Raw genomic sequence first — 23,114 nt, forward strand, 5'->3', positions numbered from 1 at the left:
CATACCTACTATTTCACACCCATATAGTTTTCTACGTACGAGTAAAGAAAGGTAGTCATCAAAGAGTAAAGAGTAACCGAGTGCGGTGTCCATTGTATGCACAGGGCATCAAATGTTGATTGCTGTTTAGTTTCTGAAAACTTTAGGTTTATGATACATGTGGCTCACTGAGGTTTATACGAACTAGTTTGCTGTCCTCAGATGCAGGGATTTCTCAGCCACTCTACTCTGTTAAGTGTTATCGTTAGTGTCAGTGATTTTGCGGTCAAAATGTCATATTTTGAAAAGATGGTGGCGTGAATTCTTGTTTTCGTGTACCATTAGCACAATAGTTTCCTGTTTTTTAATATTGCTCAAATCAGTTTCTTACTCAAATAAAAAGAAGAAGTCGAAATATTTGGATTTAGCGTCCATAAACGGAGATGTAATACCAGACGTAGCTCGCAGTGGAGAAGGAAATCGTAAGATGATATTCTGAAGGAACCATTGATACGTTTGCCTTAATGTATTCAGAGAAACCACCGAAAACCCATAGGCCTATCTTGATGGTTGACAACGGTTTTGGACTACCGACAGTCTGAGTGGGAGTTCCGTGTGTTACCACAACACCACCTTGCTTGAACTAAAATAAAAAACGAGACCATGGTATCACATTAATTCGATTTTTTTTATTGAATCGGTTGCTGCGGTTTCAGGTGGAACTGGCCGCAGTGCCACAGTCGCACAGTCTGGCACCTTGGCGGTCTTCCACAGGCGCCGAGTTGACGGCGACGCCCCCACACACACAGCGTCTGACGCGGCGGCTCTGAGGAGCTGCGGGGTGTGAATTGCGCAGCCTCCGTGGTGGGCGAAGAGGTGGCTGGCGTGACCTACGACAAATTTAAATTTAAAAATATGGTGGGCTGATAGGACACACGTAGATATGAATTTAAACGTGAAAACTACGAGTAGTGATGATTTGCCTCTACCCTGCTCCATGAATACAGTTTCTTCTGTTGAAATAGACTATAAAATCACTGTGTCATGGCGGCAGATAGTTGCAACAAGTATCAGAATAAATCTTATATAGTAGAAACCTCGCAGAAAATTATGCACTATCCCGAGACAGTTGTGAGTAATGGATATATACCGGCAACAGAATAATATCTTAAAACACAGTTCACAAATGTTCAGTTAAAGTTCTAAGGGCTTCACCGACAATTGTATGTCAGAAAAATAAACGTTGATCCAGCATAAAAGAACGGAAACAGAAGACAAAGTAAAAGGTGGGACAAGGAAGGTGAAACTCTACTGAAACATCAATAACCGTTTTCTTGGGGGGAGAATGTACGGGAGAATGTCTTCTGAACCACATTCGCTACTGTAAAAGTGTAGGTAACAATGGTGAACCGTTGATTATTGAGTTTGATAGATTCTACCAAGGTTTCAGGGAAATAACTGTATTGTTGCAAAAGGACTAACTATCTACTCCCATATTCACAAATATTATAGAAGAAGAGCAGAATATGTATTTCGACAGTGCTCTCCTGTCAGTACGTTCCATTCTAGTGTCCGCCGATTGAGGGTTGTATTCATCCGAACTCAGAACTATATTGCATGTATTTGAAATCTTTAATGATAGAATTAATACGCTAAGGAATAAATTGCAAGTAAACACTTTGACGTATTTGGCCATTACTTTACTGTTCCAATACCCCTTAAGCATTTAGACATTACGTCATCATCAAAGGCTATCAAAATATAAAGCAAAACTGGTATCACTAGAAATACAAGATGTGTTACATTTTCACAAATTAAATGGAGGACACATATAAAAAGTTCAAATATCGTTTAAAGGTCACCGAATGCTTAATGTCATTCCTGTAAGTAAGTATAAACTTATAAAAACAGATATACAGTATCTAGTCAACATTCCTTCACAACAGAGAAGTGCAACCTAGCTTCAAGGATCAAGGTTCATGCAAAGTGCAATAAACCGCTAAGGTCGCGGTTGAATGAGGCATTTGTTTGTAAACAAATTACACCACTTAAATAATTTCATCTGAAAGGAATACATGAAATGTATAATGTAGTTTACAAGAAGTTTTCTTAAAACGCATGTCGTGGAATACATTAATTATATCGAAGAACTGGTGGCGCTTATGTACCGCTATGTGTGCTAGTAAGAGAAATTTCATAACAGGGAACAAATGAATGAGCGCTATAAAGGAAAGGAACGACTCAAACTAAAACTGTTCACCAAGACGTAAACTATGAAAATGACATACTATAGTTAATCAGAAATAAAATAGCAACAACCCAGATTACCCTGCATAAAACTGTTGCGAAATTAACAAACAACAATAACGGCACAGTCACATTAATCCGAGGAAATGTAACATCTTGCAGTACCAAAGATACCCGTTTTCCCTTTTCTTACATAGATAACGATAGAACGTTGAAACGCGTAAGGCGTATTGGATTAATAAAACTGAGGATAAGACATTAAGACATTTCACAGTGGTTTTAACGGGCGGTTTGTGTCACAGAGTTTTAAGCACTTCAGTTTGTTAAGATTGTCGACGTAGCCAACCCGGTAGCGTTTTAGTGGCATTCGGAGGCAGAGTATCAACTAGCATTACATCCTCAGTTGAGTAATGATGTGTTCACGAAACGAAAAATACACTTTGAAACCTATATGTATTGCTCCCGCTACTGATGGAATCTCCACTCACCTATAGCAGCACGGTTTTTCTTCTTAGACCTGCAGCCGTTTCTGCAGTCACTCCATAAACACGCGCCAAAGGTGAACGGACGCTCCTGTTGGAAAAGAACTTATTAGTATTACTATAAATAACATGTGGAGTATTTTAGGAAATTTGCTGGTCCTACCATCTACAAATGTTGCAATGTATTTCATTTATCGCTTATTTTGTAGGCTACGCTTAACGATATTATGTATACACTGACTGATTTTCAAATCTAAAATGCATCACTGATCAGTCCGTGCCTCAGTAACTGGCGATACTAACGAATAATTAATATCCCTTGATTTCTGAGGCTTCCTCAGTGTGACTGGTTAATGTTTTGCTTCTGTGGATCAAGCCAGTTGTTTCTATCTCAGGCATAATATTTCAACTACCTTCTGAGCCAGCTTCTTCAGGAAGTGCGCCGTTCGCTGACTGGTTGGTGTCCAGGCAGAGAATACACATCTCAGCAAAATTTATGGCACCTGAAGAAGATGGCTGGGATGCTCATCAAAGTACTGTCCACAAAATGGTAACATCAACTCCACAAAACAACCGGAAGCATAACATTAACTAGTATCACATTCTGAAGTGTGTGCGATGTGATCATGAAACTTGTAATACTCATTGAAACCTAAATCTATTGTTCTCAATAACGATCGAGAGTACACTTACGGTAACATAATCGCTTTATTCCTCTTCCTGCAGACGCTTCTGCAGCAACTCCACGAAAAACCCGTCTAGGGTGAACTGACGCTCCTGTTGGAAGAGAACTTATTAGTTTTATGGAGTAATTCAGAACATTTGCTAGCTCCTAACATGTACAATTGTTACGAAATGTTACATTTATTACGAATTTTGCAGGCTACATGTGTCCATTTGAAACATACAGTGATTAATTTACTCTTCAAGTGACATCACTGCCAAGTCCATTTCTCAGCAAACATTAATGGTAAAAAGAACTAATATTCTGTGAACTCTTAAGTTTTCTCGAAGCGATTGGTTGATGGGGTGCTTTCGGGATTTATGTCGAGTTGTACTTTCTTTTTTATACGCAGTGTTTTAATGAGAAACTGAGCCACCTTCCCCGGGAGGGGCACGTTTGCTGAGTGATTGGAATTCAGACTGTAAGTACACTTAACTGCAAAACTCGCAACACCGGAGGGAGACATATGAGGTTGTCTTGGAAGTATTGTGCACAAAATGAGAATAATATCTCGGAAAAGTATCCGCAAGTAGAGCATTATCTAGTATCACGTTATGAACTGAGTGGCGATGTGTTCACGAAATAACAAATACCTTTTGAAACCAAATCTGTTGTTTGCTATATTGATCGAATTTCAACTCACCATAGCAGCACGGCTCTCTTGCTCTCCTTGAAGCCGTTTCTGCAGTAACTCCATGAAGAAAGCGTCAAGCGTGAACTGACGCCCCTGTTGGAAAAGAACTTATTACGTTTGTGACATCCAACATGTGGAGTAATTCAGACATTTAGCTAGTTCCTAACACGTAAAAGTGTTAAGAAATGTAACGTTTATCACGAATTTTGCGGGCTACAGGCGCCGATTTGAAGAATACGGTGACTGATTTACTATCGAAGTAATATCACTGCCAAATACATTTCTCAGCAAACATTAATATTAATAAAATCTAGTAGCCTGTGATCTCTAAGTTACGAATTTTTACGTTTATCATAAATTTTAATGACTGCAAGTAACGATAATAAGTGTGCATTGGTTGACTCTAATATCCAAGTTACACCAATCTTCTGGCCATGTTCAAGAGTTGGAGATAGGTTCTAGGTGTATGAACGCCCAAGCGTATTTCGATTAACTACCAACATTTTATTGTTGTAACTCTCTGTAATTTACTACCACGATCGGCAGAAGGTAGCGTTAACCCTGAAGGGCAGAGGGTCACAGCGGAACTATTTGAGGGACAACGACTCTGCTATCTCTTTAATCGTTTTCCTGCGTGTTTTTACTCCTCAAGGCAAAGTAACAGACACTGTAACACGTTTTACTAACAGTTGCAGTTCCTCTATTTTCTGACTCCACGAATGACACAACTAGTATTCTTCCGAAGCACAACAACACAAGTCTCAAATCAAAGTCTACATTTTCTTTGGTCACCAGATATTCACCCCATGCAGCTGGTTATTCTTAGATCTACTAGACGATCAACAATGCCGTTATCAACCAGTCGCTCGTATTGCCGCATATTAAGTGAATCTTCTTTCTTACAAGACGTTTCAGCATAAATCTCTACTACTTAAAAGGGACACTTCGAGTCTCAAGCCTAATTCGTATTATCATTATACTTCGCGCTCTATAAACTAATTACATACAAGAATTAGCAGCATGATAAGGCATTTGGTTGGACTAAACTCTACATCCTATGTCTGTGATAAGTTTAATTTCGCTCAATGTAGTTCACACAACCATTTTATCGGCACTAGGGTTAGACTATCAAACAACGCTACCTAATGTGGGAAGATCGTATACAATGTGCCAATAACATGCAGGAGGGAAAATAGCGCCTATGGGATCTGGAGAGAAGAGCTCACAATTTCTGCAGGCAAGGAGGCTTGTAGGGAACACACTGTGACTGACCTGCGGGACAGAGAGACAAACTACTGTGGGAGAAGGTGTGACTAGCCAATCACCCAGACAAGTCCCATCTCATACCGATCATTTCGATGCGATGAAGTCGACCTGACTTCCCTGCAAAAAAGACAAAGTTCCAACCAATGGGTTCATAGTCTGGGGAGACGGCCACTAAATTTGTGATGCTTGTGGCATACAAATTCCTCTACGCCACAATTTAAGTTTACGTTGTCTTTTGATCACAAGTATACAAGGCCTGCTTATATTTTAGCTGAAGTCGAAAAGAGGACGGTAAAGTTTGAAAATTTTGCACTGGACATGGACATTAGTCCAAGTTTTAGGTTGTAGGCTCTTGTGTTCTACTGAGCTTCCGGCACATCCCCTTTTGATCCAGTGTTTAATAAATCCATCCGCACACCAGCGACATTCATAGGTTGTGGTGTTTTGGATACTTCCAAAGAACCAATCAACCGCGATCAATTTTCTCATCAGTTCTAGGATAGGTTTTGAATATGATTTTGGTAGTTCTGTGTGCGAGTATGTGTGTGTGTGTGTGTGTGTGTGTGTGTTTCGCGTGTGTTTGTTTGAGTGTGTATGTATGTGTGTGCGTGTGAATAAGGTCTTACAGAAATTTTAGATTTAAATTTTTTGTTGTATTTTTACTGTTTTACCACTTTAAACCATCGACGTCTCATAAACGTCCTGGCTTTTCTGCTCCGAATCCTACATATAACCCTCGGAACTGACACTCATTGAGAGATACCTGTCTAAGGCGTATTATTTGTAATCTCTTCCCACATAGTACATTTAACCAGAAATGTATTAACTGTACATCGTGGTACTCTGAAACAGCTATTGGCTATGCTATGGGCAAGGAGATAGGTCTCAAACCTCACTGTTTTGTATATAACGTTATCAGTAATGCATAATGACATGGCTCACCTCCAAAGTACCTCGAACAGCAACTAAGTTCCTCTGCAGTCGTGGAACTTCGTCTCTCTCCCCTCCTACGCACCGGGAGAAAAACCTCCTAATGCGCCGGAACATCGCTGAAATGATAACGGGCACCATGTTAGATATGGGCAGACCGTCTCCATGAGTATATCTAATAGCAAAGTCTCACAAACTGATCACAGAAAAAACTTGGGACTGTGACGGCACTTCTGTACACTTAGCTTTTGTAATAAAATAGTTGTCAGTGTTACAAACGGCCTATTAAATCCAGATCGATGAAATATTGTTTTATTTCAATAAGCTGTTCATTACTTTAATCCATCACTGAACAGTGATACGCAAGCCAGTACTTCAGTATACTAGTAGTATAGCTCAGTTTTTACAGCTGGCCAAACATTACAGCGTGATTTGCTGACTACATTACGTTCGCTCACTGTGGCACTGTGGGGCAGGATCCGCAGATTCATTTGTATGTAGGTATGGCAATATGTTAGTGGTATACAATTTACAACATGAGATGGCTTAAATCCTAAATCTCTCCGCAGTGTCTGACGATATTAAGATTTGCACTAGACCCATTTGGCTTAGTCGGTTTGTTATGGCGGGGATTAGCTCTTACTACCATGTGTCATAGTCATCAACGACGTTAAGTGCGATCCTGAATCTAAAAGTACTCTTTACCGCCATGTAATCTGAGCAATTACATGTACGACGCAATAGCCATATTTGCGATTAAAATATACCCAGCGATATCTAAATGAACAAAATCCCCGATATCTTACAACTACCCAATGCATTTAACCGCTAACGCTGCTTTATGATATTAATTCAATTGCGTTATACAACAGCAAGAGAAAGCACTTTCTTTCAGCGGCGGAAGCAGAAAACCCTCAAGGAGGGGGCGCTCGAGATATTTTAAGCCACCTTTACTTTAACCGTTATAAGAAAATAATATATTACTTAGGTGCAAAGTCCAAGAAAGTTTTGTTTAACTGATTATATACATATGCAAGGCAATGCCATATTATGATATAAAAAAGTTACAATTGTGGTTCTCTTCCTTTAATGATGAATTCTATGCACCTATTCTTCCTGGCAAATTGATTAATTACATCGTCAACAGGACAATAAATGTCAGGTGTTCAACAGAGCTAAGCCGTTCCTTTCTAATACCTTTGATAGAGAGCCTATATAGGAATCTACTCGAAAATCACTCTTACCGGAGATATACGCATTAATAGTTTTCCATACCTAACTCGTATACAAGTTGAGTCTCTTAACAATATTTTTACTGAGAAATTACCATAAATTACTATTATTAATACTTCACAATCAACTGATCACTCTCACTCTTGACTAATCTTCACACTAGCAATTGCTACAACTAGGACTTTTTACTTATACATTCTTCAGTCTTAATATTTCTGCTTCTGAATGTAAACTAGCTTCGTATTCGGCGAATAGTCCGTATTTATAACGCTACATATCGCAGGTTCTATGACACAAGAAAAAAGCAGAATATTCGCAACTTTTCTCGAACAAATGACAGACAGAATAACGTATCGAGATCACTAGAATGGCCGCGACTTTTATCATAGGTATGTGTTAACTACTGTATCTCTGTTCCAGTCAGAAATGTATAAAAAAAGATGACGCAAACGCGCGTGCTACATGGGAAAGTACAACTACTCTATAGCTCGATTCAGTCGAGTCGACTGACAAAAGAAACGAACGAACAGCGTGTGGGCTGACTGGCCGGGGCGTCACGGTTGCCAATGCTGTTGGGCCCGCAGGCAGGTGGGGGGCTGGTGGGGGAGCGTATGGGAGGCCGCGCCCCGCACGCCTCCCATATGTATCCGCCACTGCCTTTCCTGCGGTGCTATTTCTATTCAGTACGACTCTACACAACTGGAACGAGTTCCCAACGAGTCTCTTTCTTCACAGACGGCATAAAATTACAGAAATACGAACCAGCAATGTTCACAGACAATATGTATGTTTAATTAAGAGAAAAAGATGGTGGCACCATTGTAGCTGTGAAACGAAGCAATCAATTTGATAATACTTGATGAAAGCACATGAGTACCGTCAAAAACTAAATAAACATCCGCGCCTCTACAAGTGAAGTTCATAATCTTTGAAATCATATGGGAAGAGAAAACGATGCACTATTTCACGTGGCATCCCGTGACTAACTACATGTCTCCAAAATTACATCACGCTCTGTCGCAACGCTTATACATGCCACTCATTTAAAATCTTGTAACCACGTGTGATTCGTTATGGTGAATGAATTGGTGAAAGTTTAGGCAGCGGGGTTCATACCTGTTTCGGGTGCGTTGCACCTCGCCTTGACTGGGTGTTCGCTTCTTTCAAATCTTTTAAAGCTCCCCAAGAACTTTAGAATGTTACGTTAGTTGTATTCAAATACAAAATGCAACACTGCGATACTTCGATCAAAAGTGAACTTCCTTTTACGCGGAATGTATTCGTAACGATACTTCAAGTACACGAGAGAATTTGGAAGTAATTGTTAGGCAACGAAGAGCAAGCCGACATAGCACTGTTGTTGGCGTGGCCGGTAATCGACATTAATCAGCAACGCGAATAGTTACTTTGTCCCTAACTATTTAGCACGACGATAGCAAAGTTTAAATGAGCACTGAAGGAAAATTTAAATAATTGATATGTTTGTACGACGAAATATACATGTTTCGTGATTGAAAGATGTCGAGCAGTATCTAAATTACGAAAACCGTATGATTTTAACAGCTAACGGCACTCCAGGATTTTAATTCAATTTCCTTAAGCAATAGGAAAGGAAAATTTCCTTTGATACGGTGCCAGCACTGCTAAACATGATTCTACGCAGATTGCACCAATTTATAAAGTGTTTTCTCTTTCACAGACGGAAGATAAACCAGCTGTAGGACTACTGTGGTGTCGTACAGTATCGATACCACACCAGGCAGAACGCATCCCAGGGTGGCAGTGGACCATGTGACAGCCTCGACAGCCTATGGCCGCCTTGAAGCTCCACCTGAGGCTGTCGGCGCACGTGGCGCCACCGAGTTAGCCGAAGCTTCAGCAATTTATAGTAGTGATTCTGTGTCGCGTTCCGTTACGACGACTAAGCTCCAATTAACGGACTCTCTCTCGAATCGGCAGTTCAAGTTAAGTTATTGTGCCATTCAGATTACATGTGCTGCTAATGATTTCTGCATTCTCTCTAAGCATCCACATATTTGCCGTTTCACGCCTCTGGAGGAGCCAACACTACAATGATCGCAGATAGTATTAATTTTAATTGACAAGCGAGAGAGGTCAGGTGACATCGCAGACAATGTAATTGTGAAACTAAGCAATTAAATCAGAATATACTACGAAAGGATGTGATCATCGTCAAAAACTAAGTAAGGAGGTCTGCCTCTACAAGTCAAGCAGCTAACTTTCGAAACTGTACGAAAAATGAAGACAACGCCCTGTTTCACGTGTCATGCTGTTACTAAGTACATCTTCCAAAATTACGTCACACTATCAGTTTGAAAATACTTCTCCACTAAACACGCAGTCACTTAAAATGCTATACGATATTCTTACTGCAGATTAATCTATATGGTAAATGAATGTAGCTCGTACTTCTTGCAGGTATGATGCACCTCGTTCTGTAGCTGGGTGTCCGTTTCGTTCAAAGATTTTAAAGCTCCACTAGAACATTAGAATGTTCCGTTAGCTGTATTCTAAGCACAAAAACCAATAATACAAACCTGAATCAAAACTGAAGTTTCTCTTACTCTACAACATAAAGAAAGTATTCGTATCGATACTTCGAACAGTCGAGAGAATGCAGAAGTAATTGCGAGCCAACGCAGCACGAGAATTTAGACGAAGTACATTGTCGTTAGCACAGCCTGGGTTCGACGGTAAACAGCAACGCGAGTAACAACAGAGCCCTTCACAGTTTAGCAACGTCTACAGCAATGTTTCAACACTAACTTCAACAAACTAAATGTATGTAAGGCGAAAAAATCTCGTTTTTTATTGAAACATGTGCACCAGTATCCAAATGTCGAAAACACACGAACAGATAGTACAGACCCAATGGATTTAACAGCTAACAATACGCCAATATATTAATTTAATTTCATTAACCAACAAGAGAGGAAAATAGTTTTCTTACGGTGCCTGCTCGACTCAACAAGACTCTATGCAGTTTGCACTAGTTTTCAAAGTGTCTTCTCCCTCACAGACAGAAGAAAATTCCAAAAGCACAACCATACAATGATTACAGACAGTATTTGTGTGTAATCGACATGCAAGAAACGTCGTTGAGTCTGTTGGCGCTGTGAGACTAAGTAAGTAATCTGAGAACACGCGCTAAAAGCACACAAACATCGTCAAAAATTTAGTAAAGGGGTGTGCCCCTGCAAGTCAAGCATCTAATCACGAAAATTGAAAGCAGAGCATTCTTTCAAAAAATGGTTCAAATGGCTCTGAGCACTGTGGGACTTAACAGCTGAGGTCATCAGTCCCCTAGAACTTAGAGCTACTTAAACCTAGCTAACCTAAGGACATCACACACATGCATGCCCGAGGCAGGATTCAAACCTGCGACCGTAGCGGTCGCGCGGTTCTAGACTGAAGCGCCTAGAAACGCTCGGCCACCACGGCCGGCAGAGCATTCTTTCACGTGGCATGTTGTTACTAACTGCATTTTCTAAATCACGTCACAGTCTACCACACACATTATTTTGGAAATACTCACCACTAAATGCACAGTCATTTAAAATCATATACGATATTCTAGCTGCAATAGATTCTATATCGTAAATAAATGACAATGGCTCGTACCTCCAGCGGGTACAACGCACTTCCCCTGTGAAGTCGGATGTCCGATTCTTTCAAAGCTTAAGCAAGCTAAGATCTTTGGAATGTCTCGTTGGTTGTACTGGAAACGCAAAACCAACACTACAATACTTGAACCAAAACTGAAGCTTCTTTCACTCAAGAAAACAGAGCACGTATTCGTATGGATACTCCAAGTACTCGAGAGAATATGGAAGTAATTGCTAGGCAACGGATAACGGTGCTTTAAGCGATGTAGCATTCATTGTTGGTAACGTTGCGTTTGACGGACATTCAGCAGCATCACCTGTAACTACAGAGTCAATCACAGTTTAGCAACGTCGACAGCAAAGGTTAAACGACCACTTAATAAAATCCATGCATGTTATAAAGTCGATATTCATACGTATTGTTGTGTATACTAAACTCTCGCTAATCCGACCCTCAGTACTCCGGCCTCTCAGTAATTCGATCCACATCCAGCCTCCAGTCGCTCAAGCAGAAATGACGCACACAGTAACAAATTATCGCGTGCAGCATTATAATTATTTAACTATAATGGTAAACAATGCTATACATGTTCTTTACGGTTCGGTACCATGGCTTCTAAAAGGAAGCATCTTATGCTAGGTCTCAAGCAGAAACTCGAAATTAGAGGTAAGCTGAACTAAGGTTCTTCAAGAAAGTCATTGCTACTGAGTACAATGCTGGACGAGCATCAGTTTATGACCAAACTTAAACAGACGAAGAGATAATCAAAACCGTACAGGAAAGTTAAGATGGAAGCTATGAAGAAGAGGTCACAGGAGGAGACAACATGAAGATATCTCACGCTGCTGAAGCTGTAGACATCTTCGTGAAATACTTATGCAACAATCATAAACAAGCAGTACCGACGTAATGTCTGTAAAGCTGTTGTGTGATGCAACATGCCATCGCGTAGCGTCATTCCGACACTAAAAATTCGGAAGTCTTCGTAGTGGAATAAATTTGAGACACTCTCCATAACCCTGCACGCAAGCTAATGCGGCACCCATACGCACAAGGAATGGCCAGATTAGCAAGAGTCTAGTGTATATGTATGTTTGTATATTCCGTATCTCCTTCTAATCCACTGGAACGACTTGAACCAAACTTGTTAGCCATGTTACTTGCTCTATGGAAAGAATCGCTGTGGGGATAAGAGCCATGAACCATCTACATGTCAAAGGGATGTGGACAGAAGTGAAGTATAACTCACGACGCTCAAATAGCCACGACTATATACATCAATTATTTTAGACTCTTTGCACTTCGTGAATTGCAGCAAACTTACACACTTCAAACACCTAGGAAACTTTTTGTCACTAACAACCACACAAAATGATGAAAAAAGTTTCATGTTTACTAAATTTTTGCTGTTCATTCAGTAAAACTGCCTCATGAGGCATGACGTTTTATTACTTCTTTTCTACTAGCTTTGTTCCAGATACATTTGCGGATAATATTCACATACACCATTAACTTCACCAAAAAAATTATGTCATTGGATCGCACATATTACAGGAGGTATGACGTCACAAACACGAAGATGCGTGATAAACTGCCGCATCAGGTATGACATATAAATTTATTATGGTTCAAATGGCTCTGAGCACTATGGGACTCAACTGCTGTGGTCATAAGTCCCCTAGAACTTAGAACTACTTAAACCTAACTAACCTAAGGACAGCACACAACACCCAGCCATCACGAGGCAGAGAAAATCCCTGACCCCGCCGGGAATCGAACCCGGGAACCCGGGCGTGGGAAGCTAGAACGCTACCGCACGACCACGAGATGCGGGCCTATAAATTTATTACTTCTGTACTTATCATTCTATTCGCAACACATTCCGCTGATTGTATCCACATATGTCGCTAAATATAGCTGCAAAAAATCATTGTATGACACATAGGTTATGAAACATGACGTCAAACACTGAGATGCACCAGACAGAGGCGGCATCTTGCATAACGTTTTAATTTAGTACCTATATACTTATAACTTTATTCACCATACGTTGCGCGTACAGTTACCACATATACTACTGGATGTGGCTGGAAAATTGTGCAACACATAGTTCAGGATGTACGCTGTCATAAACACAGTTCTGATTAAAAATGAAAGTGCAGGATGAAATTCGATACAGATACAGGTGAATACACAGTTCATCCCGGTCTCCCTCTCTTTTGGTAAATGATTTCAGGGATTTGAATAATCCCGCGCTATTCTGTGTGTGCACGGACATTTCATCAGAAGACACGAATTCGTGAGAATGGTTTACAGACTCGTGGTGAAATGTCTCTTACTTCGAAGTGTTGTGCGATTTCCATCCATCCGTAATGACTTCGGTGCCGTGCAATATGAAGTTCTTAATAAAAGGCGCTAATGTTTTTTTAGTCCTGGAATACACCTTAACAATGAAACATTTTCTTGGGTCTCTTTTTGTGCCTCCCAATACTCAAATCTATTCAGACTCATTCCTGAGTAGTGGTAGTTTCCCGTATTTTCGAGTGGTTATGTGCGACTAGCCTACTAACACAATCTTATTGACACTTCCTATTGGTCCACTGTCACAAGTATGTAACACACTACACTATGGAAACCGTGATAGTTGTGGCGTCACTGCCAGACACCACACTTGCTAGGTGGTAGCTTAAATCGGCCGCGGTCCATTAGTACATGTCGGACCCGCGTGTCGCCACTATGTGATCGCAGACCGAGCGCCACCACACGGCAGGTCTCGAGAGACGTACGAGAACTCGCCCCAGTTGTACGACGACGTTGCTAGCGACTATATGGACGAAGCCTTTGCTCTCATTTGCCGAGAGACAGTTAGAATAGTCTTCAGCTAAGTTAATGGCTACGACTTAGCAAGGCGCCATTAGCCTTAAATAGCTTGTATATAAAGAGTCACTTGTATCGCCACAATCTCCAGATGTCTCATCAATAACGATGTATACAAGGATGTATTAAAAGTTAAGTATATTCCAAAGATACGTATTTTGTTTATCACATTCATTAAGTCTCCTGTTTCAGACCTCACTCCATCCTTCGTGAGTTAGCGCGTGCATCTTGGCCGCCTGTTTCAATTAGTGTGCGTAGTGTTGGCAAGTCTGCCGACACTACAATAGTCACAAACAGTATTAATCAACAGTCCAGTTTCTGAAGCTGTATTTTCCAGTACGTAATCCTTAATCCAGCAGGAAACCAAGATGATGATCTGCTGTATTGTCAGTTTAGAATTATCAAACCATGTGTTTTTCCTTATATTTGTTCCTTACCGACATTTGCTATAATATAAATGAATGGGAATCAAAATCTCTACTTTTTGAATCAAGTTTGATGCATTTCTCTCCATAAACATCCATGCAATTTCTGGAATCGTGATTCGGCAGCAGATGGTACTCCCAGTAGAAGTCTAAACAATTTTCAACGGCAATCAACCTGGGACTCAAATTACGCCAAGTGAGATTAACACTACTGGTAACAGTAGCCGCTTCGGTCATCTCTACGAGACTACTGAAAACAAAGTTCTTTAACACTTATTAAGTATCAATTATATCGCGCTCGAAGTGAGGTACTTTGCCGCAGATTACGTGTAATCGCTATAAACACAGTCGATGTATTGCTCCGTGACAGTTGCGCGTTTGATATATATCGCTTGCAACCGTTCTTGGAAATTACCTAAATTTGAGGTACACGATGAAAGCGCATGAACGTCGTCAAAAACTAAGTAAGGCAGTCTGCCTCTATACCTCAGGCACCTAACTACTGATACTGCCCAAAAATGGAAACAGTGCCCTCTCTCACAAGGATACCTCTCCACTACACACACAGTTATTCAAAATTTTGGGTCTAGTTTAGCAGGGGTTACAACCCGTCGGCTTTGAGCAATGACGTCAGAATTGGCCAGAGAGCATGTATTACAAAGATGAAAGAGCTGAGAAGAATGTTCAGAAACAAAGGAATGCAAGAGAGAAAAACTGTACTTCACATATATAAGGGCCACTAGTATTTCACGTTAACGACATCGCGTGTTTGTATCTTAGTATTTCACCGCAAAATACAATGGAAAGAAATGAATGAAATATATTACTAGCAAAGAATACATCACGCTACATGTATGTCAGTTGTATCTCGAAACTCTTTCGAACTGTATTGCTTAAGTGCAGTACAGGATACAAGTTTGGCGTGCGTCGATTTCTTAGTTTCAACTAGCATTGTTGTCCTGTTGTTCACTTGAACTATGTATCCCCTGCTTCACTAAACCGTAAATGAAATACCCAATACAAATTAAAAGCTCATTCGAAGTGTGTTGCTTAAGTACAGTACGAAATATGAGTTTGTCGTAAGTCGATTTCTTCGTTTTCACTAGCATTACTGTCCTGTTCTTCACTTGAACGATGTATCCTCCGCTTCAGTAAACCCTAAGTGGGACACCGGATGCAAATTGAAGATGTGTTGTTTATTTCGTCTCCGCTATTACTAACAGTCTTTTCTTACGTACATATCAGTACTACTGATGACAGAATGTCATATATTACGTATGTAATATATGTATACCAGACTTCCGTTGACCTCTATATATGTACACTGGTAACGAAAAGGTGGAAATAGACGTACGTTACATTTGAAACCTGTACCTCAATTGAACAACACGGAGACAAGAAGACGACACATGTACAATCTGTATCCCGTACTTCACTATGGGGTACAGTTTTCTTGTTGCCTTGGACGCTAACAGTATCCCATTCGTTACTTGAGCTATATAGCTATACGCAACATTTGTATCTTGCTCGTCAATTGACATATATAGTGTCAATGTAAAGGCGGAGTGAAGGACGTGATACACATGTTAGTTGTGTCGTCAGTGTAAAGGCGAAGTGAAGGACGGGATACAAGTTTTAGTTGTGTCAGGGGTTTTGCCTGTCATATAGCAAGTACACATTCGAAAATGTCGTACTCATACTAGTGCTGGGAAACGAAAGAAAATCGACAGCTGAGAAATTTCTATTACGTACTTCACAACACGAAAATACACATATTGGTGGAATAAAACAGTGAAATATGCCAAAATAGTGAAATACACTGAAAGAAGCAAATGGAAAAGTGAATTTACCACACGGAAATATCGAGGAATAACCGAAGCTCGCCTAGACAGACATTAACGAAAATTACATACCCACAAACAGACAAATCCATTCCTATAATGAAAATAAGTCACTAAATATTTTTCTACAACAACAAACTAATACTCCAAATTACCTCAATATAATTGCGAATAATTATTTTAATGTACAATGATAGCGCTTATCTGGAGCAGAGAACTGTTTTATTATCTATGCCTCGAAGTGAAAACATTACTATCTATGACTAATGTATAACGTCATTGGTCAAAGCCGACGGGTTGTATCCCCTGTTTCACTAGACCCAAAACTTTATACGTCATTCTAACTACAGATGATTGTCTATGGTAAATAAACAGATGACAGTTAAGTCAATGTGGGTCATACCTCTTGAGGTTGCGACGCACCTACTCTGAAGCTGGATTTTCGCTTCGTTCAAAGTTTTTAAAGCTCCCCAAGAGCTTTAGGATGTTTCGCTGGTTGTACTCGAAACACAAAATCCACCAAACAGTACTTAAAACAAAACTGAAGCTTCTTTCACACAGTAACACAGGGAGCGTATTCGTATCGATACTTTAAGTATTCGAGAGAATACGGAAGTAATTGCTAGGCAACGGAACACGTCACTTCAGACAATATAGCATTGTTGCAAGCGCGGCCAGAGATCGTCATTAAACATAACAGCAACGCCACTAACTACAGAGCTGTTCGCTGTTTTGCTACTACGTAGTTTCACCGCCAGGGCACCCCTTGTAATGTCGAAGCCTTTTTGTTTCCCAAAATTTTTACTCCCATGTGATCGCCTCGAACTGGAAAAGATTACGGACACGCTATTAAATGTAGGGAAATACGGTGTAGATAGAAATGTAAAGAAAGGTTGAAAGAGTCAGTATGAGCTGCCGTCCACACAGCTGGAGCAGAGAATGAGCAGACGTTCGAAGAAAGAATCTCCGTGTCACGGTGCCCTGCCTGCCATGTCGCCGTCCCAGGGCATTTGAACAATTTCTTGAACAAATACGGCTGAAAGTTATAAAACACATGATGTAATTAAGCAAGTGGTAGAACGCAGATGGCGCGCAATTATCACATCATCGAACTTATGCTTTACATCGGAAGTAAATAGCTGAAACATAGAAAGCACATATACAGATAATTAACTTTACATGACGGTTCAAATGGCTCTGAGCACTATGGGACTTAACAGTGAGGTCATCAGTCCCCTAGAACTGAGAACTACTTAAACCGAATTAACCTAAGGACATCACACACATCCATGCCCGAGGCATGATTCGAACCTGCGACCGTAGGAGTCGCGCCGTTCCAGACTGAAGCGCCTAGAACCGCTCGGCCACCGAACTGACAACGATACATGACGGGTATACACTGATCAGCCAGAACAGTACGACAACCGACCTGCTGTCAATATAAACTCGTCCACTCGATAGCAGCGTCACCTGATGAGGAATGACTGCTAGTCAGACTCACGCACGGTGTATGTAGTTACAGTGAGCGTGCTGTCCGTGTGTAGAATGCGGCAGGCGCGCGTTCTTTCTGCGTTTGACCGAGGGCAGACTGTGTGGCCGGGAGGCTCGACACGAGCATTTCGGGAACTGCACGACTTGTCGGGTGTCCGAGGAGTTTGCAACAACGACGCTGTACTATTGTACATATAAATAATATTTTTCCATCTGATTTTTCGATAAACTTATGTAATTGATGTTCTGATTTCATTTCTTTCTTTTTTTTTTTTTTTTTTTTTTTGTTTGTTTCATGTCATTATGTTAAGAATACTGTAAACAAGTTTCAATGTGAATATTAATGTTTATGTCAAATGTCAAGTAATACTGTAATATAATTGAAATGTAACAAATGTTGAGACTGTTGTAAGATGTTTAAAATTGTAACTGTGCGTCTGGTCCATACGTAGGCAATGTGTTAGGATATGTACGAGGTGCATTCAAGTTGTAAGGCCTCCGATTTTTTTTCTAATTAACTACCCACCCGAAATCGATGACACTGGCGTTACTTCTCGACGTAATCGCCCTGCAGACGTACACATTTTTCACAACGCTGACGCCATGATTCCATGGCAGCGGCGAAGGCTTCTTTAGGAGTCTGTTTTGACCACTGGAAAATCGCTGAGGCAATAGCAGCACGGCTGGTGAATGTGCGGCCACGGAGAGTGTCTTTCATTGTTGGAAAAAGCCAAAAGTCACCAGGAGCCAGGTCAGGTGAGTAGGGAGCATGAGGAATCACTTCAAAGTTGTTATCACGAAGAAACTGTTGCGTAACGTTAGCTCGATGTGCGGGTGCGTTGTCTTGGTGAAACAGCACACGCGCAGCCCTTCCCGGACGTTTTTGTTGCAGTGCAGGAAGGAATTTGTTCTTCAAAACATTTTCGTAGGATGCGCCTGTTACCGTAGTGCCCTTTGGAACGCAATGGGTAAGGATTACGCCCTCGCTGTCCCAGAACATGGACACCATCATTTTTTCAGCACTGGCGGTTACCCGAATTTTTTTTGCTGGCGGTGAATCCGTATGCTTCCATTGAGCTGACTGGCGCTTTGTTTCTGGATTGAAAAATGGCATCCACGTCTCATCTATTGTCACAACCGACGAAAAGAAAGTCCCATTCATGCTGTCGTTGTGCGTCAACATTGCTTGGCAACATGCCACACGGGCAGCCATGTGGTCGTCCGTCAGCATTCGTGGCACCCACCTGGATGACACTTTTCGCATTTTCAGGTCGTCATGCAGGATTGTGTGCACAGAACCCACAGAAATGCCAACTCTGGAGGCGATCTGTTCAACAGTCATTCGCCGATCCCCCAAAACAATTCTCTCCACTTTCTCGATCGCGTCGTCAGACCGGTTTGTGCGAGCCCGAGGTTGTTTCGGTTTGTTGTCACACGATGTTCTGCCTTCATTAAACTGTCGCACCCACGAACACACTTTCGACACATCCATAACTCCATCACCACATGTCTCCTTCGACTGTCGATGAATTTCAATTGGTTTCACACCACGCAAATTCAGAAAACGAATGATTGCACGCTGTTCAAGTAAGGAAAACGTCGCCATTTTAAGTATTTAAAACAGGTCTCATTCTCGCCGCTGGCGGCAAAATTCCATCTGCCGTACGGTGCTGCCATCTCTGGGACGTATTGACAATGAATAAGGCCTCATTTTAAAACAATGCGCATGTTTCTATCTCTTTCCAGTCCGGAGAAAAAAAATCTGAGGCCTTAGAACTTGAATACACCTCGTAGAATGCAAAACCTCGGGTGAATACCCGGTATGTCAGAGAGCGGTAAAAGGTGGATGGCAGGCGAGCGCGGGGTAATGCGCACGGGCACTGCACGGCACAACGGGCTCAGCAGTAGTAGTTGGAGGTTGGCACTGGTTTGAGCAACACCTTCTGGAGCGAGGAGGCTCTCCTGCAAGACGTAGCTTCAATGAGCCTCGGGTATGTCGTTCCAACGCCCACACAGCATGGCAAAATTCCATAGGCACTAAATGGAAAAGTATTGCGACGCTAAGAAGAATTAAAGTGCCGATACATCGAGAGCCATAGCTGTGCTTGTATGTGTGCTCTGTGCCTCGGCCGGCCGGGGTGGCCAAGCGGTTAAAGGCGCTACAGTCTGGAACCGCGCGACCGCTGTGGTCGCAGGTTCGAATCCTGCCTCGGGCATGGATGTGTGTGATGTCCTTAGGTTATTTAGGTTTAAGTAGTTCTAAGTTCTAGGGGACTGATGACCTTAGAAGTTAAGTCCCATAGTGCTCAGAGCCATTTGAACCATTCTGTGCCTCGCCGCCCGCCAACCGCCGCATCGATACTAGCAGGTTGAAACTTTACGTACTGTATTCGTATGGATCAGAGAGTGAACTGTGCAATAATAACCTAAATTTTACCAGAACTTTCCCACCATTTAATTATCCTCACAACTAACCTAGACAGGGTCCTTTCCAAATGTTGTGCATTCCAAGTGCCCCAAAATGAAAATTAAAAGTTGTGTTAATAATAATTATTTGCAGAACTAGCTATGTTAGAATGATGTTTAAAGAAATGTTTTGTTAATGAACCAGTAAATGAATAACGAAGGTCTAACGAAGTTGAAAGATAACTTTAATATTGATGTAGTAATGAAGTTTATTATTTCGAAACAGATATAAAGGTATTTAAATGAGCAGTAAATATGATGAAAAGAGTAGTAACTTATATACTGGAAATCTTGAACGCAAAATAAACTCAGTAATAAATTTTTTTTAAATACAGCGATCATGACAGTTTCAGGGTCCCCCTTCATTCATTTGATTTCTGAAGTGTTCTAAATTGGTTTGACCAACAAAAGTTAAAGTCAATATAAAATTCAAATTTTATCAGTGTTTTATCTTTATCAAAATTGACATTTTGTGTGTGGCACGAAAGTGCTATTTCTAGGGTAACCTATGCCCGATTTTAATCAGATTAATAGACAGTAAAAAGTTTTGTAGTATACATTATAGTGTAGTATTATGTATTCATGGTTTTTCCAGATCAGTACAGAACGTGAAACTATCAGATCAATAGATTTTCTGGTTCTAAAATTCTACTATATTATACAGAGTTACTGCTTGGTGTTTTGCATGAATATATACCAACCTGTACAGGGAAGAAACTCAGTTAATGCCTAATTAGACTGGCGACCGTATTATTAACAAATTGGTAGCATCTTCAGAGTTGCTTTTGGTCCATACTGACGTGTAATTGCATTTCGAACTTACTTGACGGATCATTGTTATTACAGAGTGGGTGTAAGACTGATTTGCCACCATTGAGGTACACGCGGTCGATATCTATACAAAAATCCCTTTCTCATAAGGTGAACGCCGCTCACTTACCGTAGCACAGGCTTTAACGAGTACTGTGTCACGCGGAGGTTACAAGCTTTGAGGTGAGTGTCTCCAATATGTGTCGAAACCAAGGTGAAACCACGTCCAGACGTCGTGGGAGTGAGCAGACACTCCTCTTTACAGATGTTGGTACCTAGGCTGGGCAGACTGATAAAACAGGACAGACGGCGAACTGTAGCGCAACTAACTCCACATTTTCCCACCCGGCTAGCCACGAGGTCTAAGGCGCTGCTTCCCGAGCGGGAGGGCTTGCCCGTCCCCGGCACGAATCCGCTCTGTGGATTAATGGCGAGGTCCGGTGTGTTGGCCAGCCTGTGGGTGGTTTTAAGGCGCTTTTCCATGTGCCTCGGCGAATACCGGCTGGTTCCCCTTATTCCTCCTCAGTTACACTATGTCGGCGATTGTTGCGCAAACACTGTCTACACGCAAACATTGGGTTCAAATGGTTCAAATGGCTCTGAGCACTATGGGACTTAACATCTTAGGTAATCAGTCCCCTAGATCTTAGAACTACTTAAACCTAACTAACCTAAGGACATCACACACTTCTATGCCCGAGGCAGGATTCGAACCTGCGACCGTAGCGGTCGCGCGGTTCCAGACTGAAGCGCCTCGAACCTCTCGGCCACGCAGGCCGGCGCAAACATTGGGGTTACACTCGTCTGGTATGAGAAGTTCCCGGGGGGGGGGGGGGGGTCCACTGGGGACCGAACTGCACAATAACCCCCGGTTCCGGAACGAAGCCTCTCCGTCTTTTCTAGGTCCCCTGTTCAATACACACACAGTACACAACTTCAGATTTTAATACCGCGAAGAGTACAAGTGTGTCTGAACACACAGTGCACCGAAATCTCCTAACAATGGGCCTCCGAACATGACGACCCATGCATGTACCAGTGCTAACATCACGACATCGGCAACTACGACGCAAATGGGCACGTGACCATCGGCACCGGATATTGGCGTAGTGGCGCAGTGTTGCATGGTCTGATGAATCCCGATACCTCCTTCGTCATGCCGATGGGAGGACGCGAAACTGTCGTCTTCCAGGGGGATAGCTCCATGACACCTGTACAGTGACATGGAAACAAGCTATCGGCGGCTGCATTGTGCTCGGGGAACATTAACGTGGACATCCGTAGGTCACGCGGAGTTCGTGCAAGGCACCGTGAGGGCCTACGAGAGACGTTCACTGATTGGAGACACTGTACATGCATTCATAACGTTCAATTTCGCAGTGGTATTTTTCAACAAGGTAATGCTCTATGTCATAAGGCCAGGAGTTAATGGAGTGGTTCTTGGAACACAGTAGCGAGTTATACCCTCCAACTCGCCATATCTGAACCTGATCGTACACATCTGCGATGTTATTGAGCGTGGCGTTAGAACTCACACTCTCGCCCCCCCCCCCCCTTTCCCGGAATTTACAGGAATTAGATGACTTGAGTGAGCAGATGTGAAGCCAAATCCCTCCAGCGATCTACCAAGGGCGTCATTGCATCCGTACCACGAAGCATCCAACAGAGGTGGACATACTATTAGGAAGGTGGTCATACAGATTCGGCTGATCCGTATACTTAATGAATGTTAACTCATTGTATCTCAAAATATGATAGTTATTAGCGGTTAGCGGAAGAGTTCCAATACGGGCTTCTTACTCTTACGAAAGAAGACGAGAAAAAGTGTCCAAAGGACCCGAAAGACGCTCGTTTGTTTTGTATAAAAGACGAACGAAACTATGATGTTCATATTACTGCATCGAGATCAGATATATTTCTTCATAATACTCAATTGAATCGATTAAAAGTAATATGTTACAAGGCCTACGTGACAAACTCAATAGATACTCCTTCCAACACGTCCTTAAACCACACAGCAAATGAATAAGATAGCAGTGAATAAACCTTTTTTATTGTTATGGAAATTAGAGTAAACTAATT

The 23,114-nt window shown here is 41.6% G+C and overlaps 1 protein-coding gene and 1 long non-coding RNA gene across 2 annotated transcripts in view; both read right to left on the minus strand.

Annotated features, from left to right (window-relative positions):
- Nucleotides 1-741: 741 nt before the first annotated feature.
- Nucleotides 742-4,161, minus strand: LOC126197755 (uncharacterized). The gene is made up of 4 exons (XR_007540068.1): nucleotides 4,076-4,161; nucleotides 3,402-3,485; nucleotides 2,715-2,799; nucleotides 742-869 (listed from the first exon to the last, which is right to left on the minus strand). It is a non-coding gene; the product is annotated as an uncharacterized LOC126197755 (long non-coding RNA).
- A 1,226-nt stretch (nucleotides 4,162-5,387) lies between these two features.
- Nucleotides 5,388-23,114, minus strand: part of LOC126226075 (uncharacterized) — a 46,466-nt gene continuing 28,739 nt past the window's right edge. Inside the window, exon 3 of the mRNA XM_049942215.1 lies at nucleotides 5,388-5,449. Within this exon, the coding sequence (XP_049798172.1) occupies nucleotides 5,388-5,449 (62 nt within the window). The remainder of the gene's footprint in view (nucleotides 5,450-23,114) is intronic.

Source organism: Schistocerca nitens, chromosome 1 (assembly GCF_023898315.1).
Source record: "Schistocerca nitens isolate TAMUIC-IGC-003100 chromosome 1, iqSchNite1.1, whole genome shotgun sequence".
NCBI classification, from domain to species: Eukaryota; Metazoa; Arthropoda; class Insecta; order Orthoptera; family Acrididae; genus Schistocerca; species Schistocerca nitens.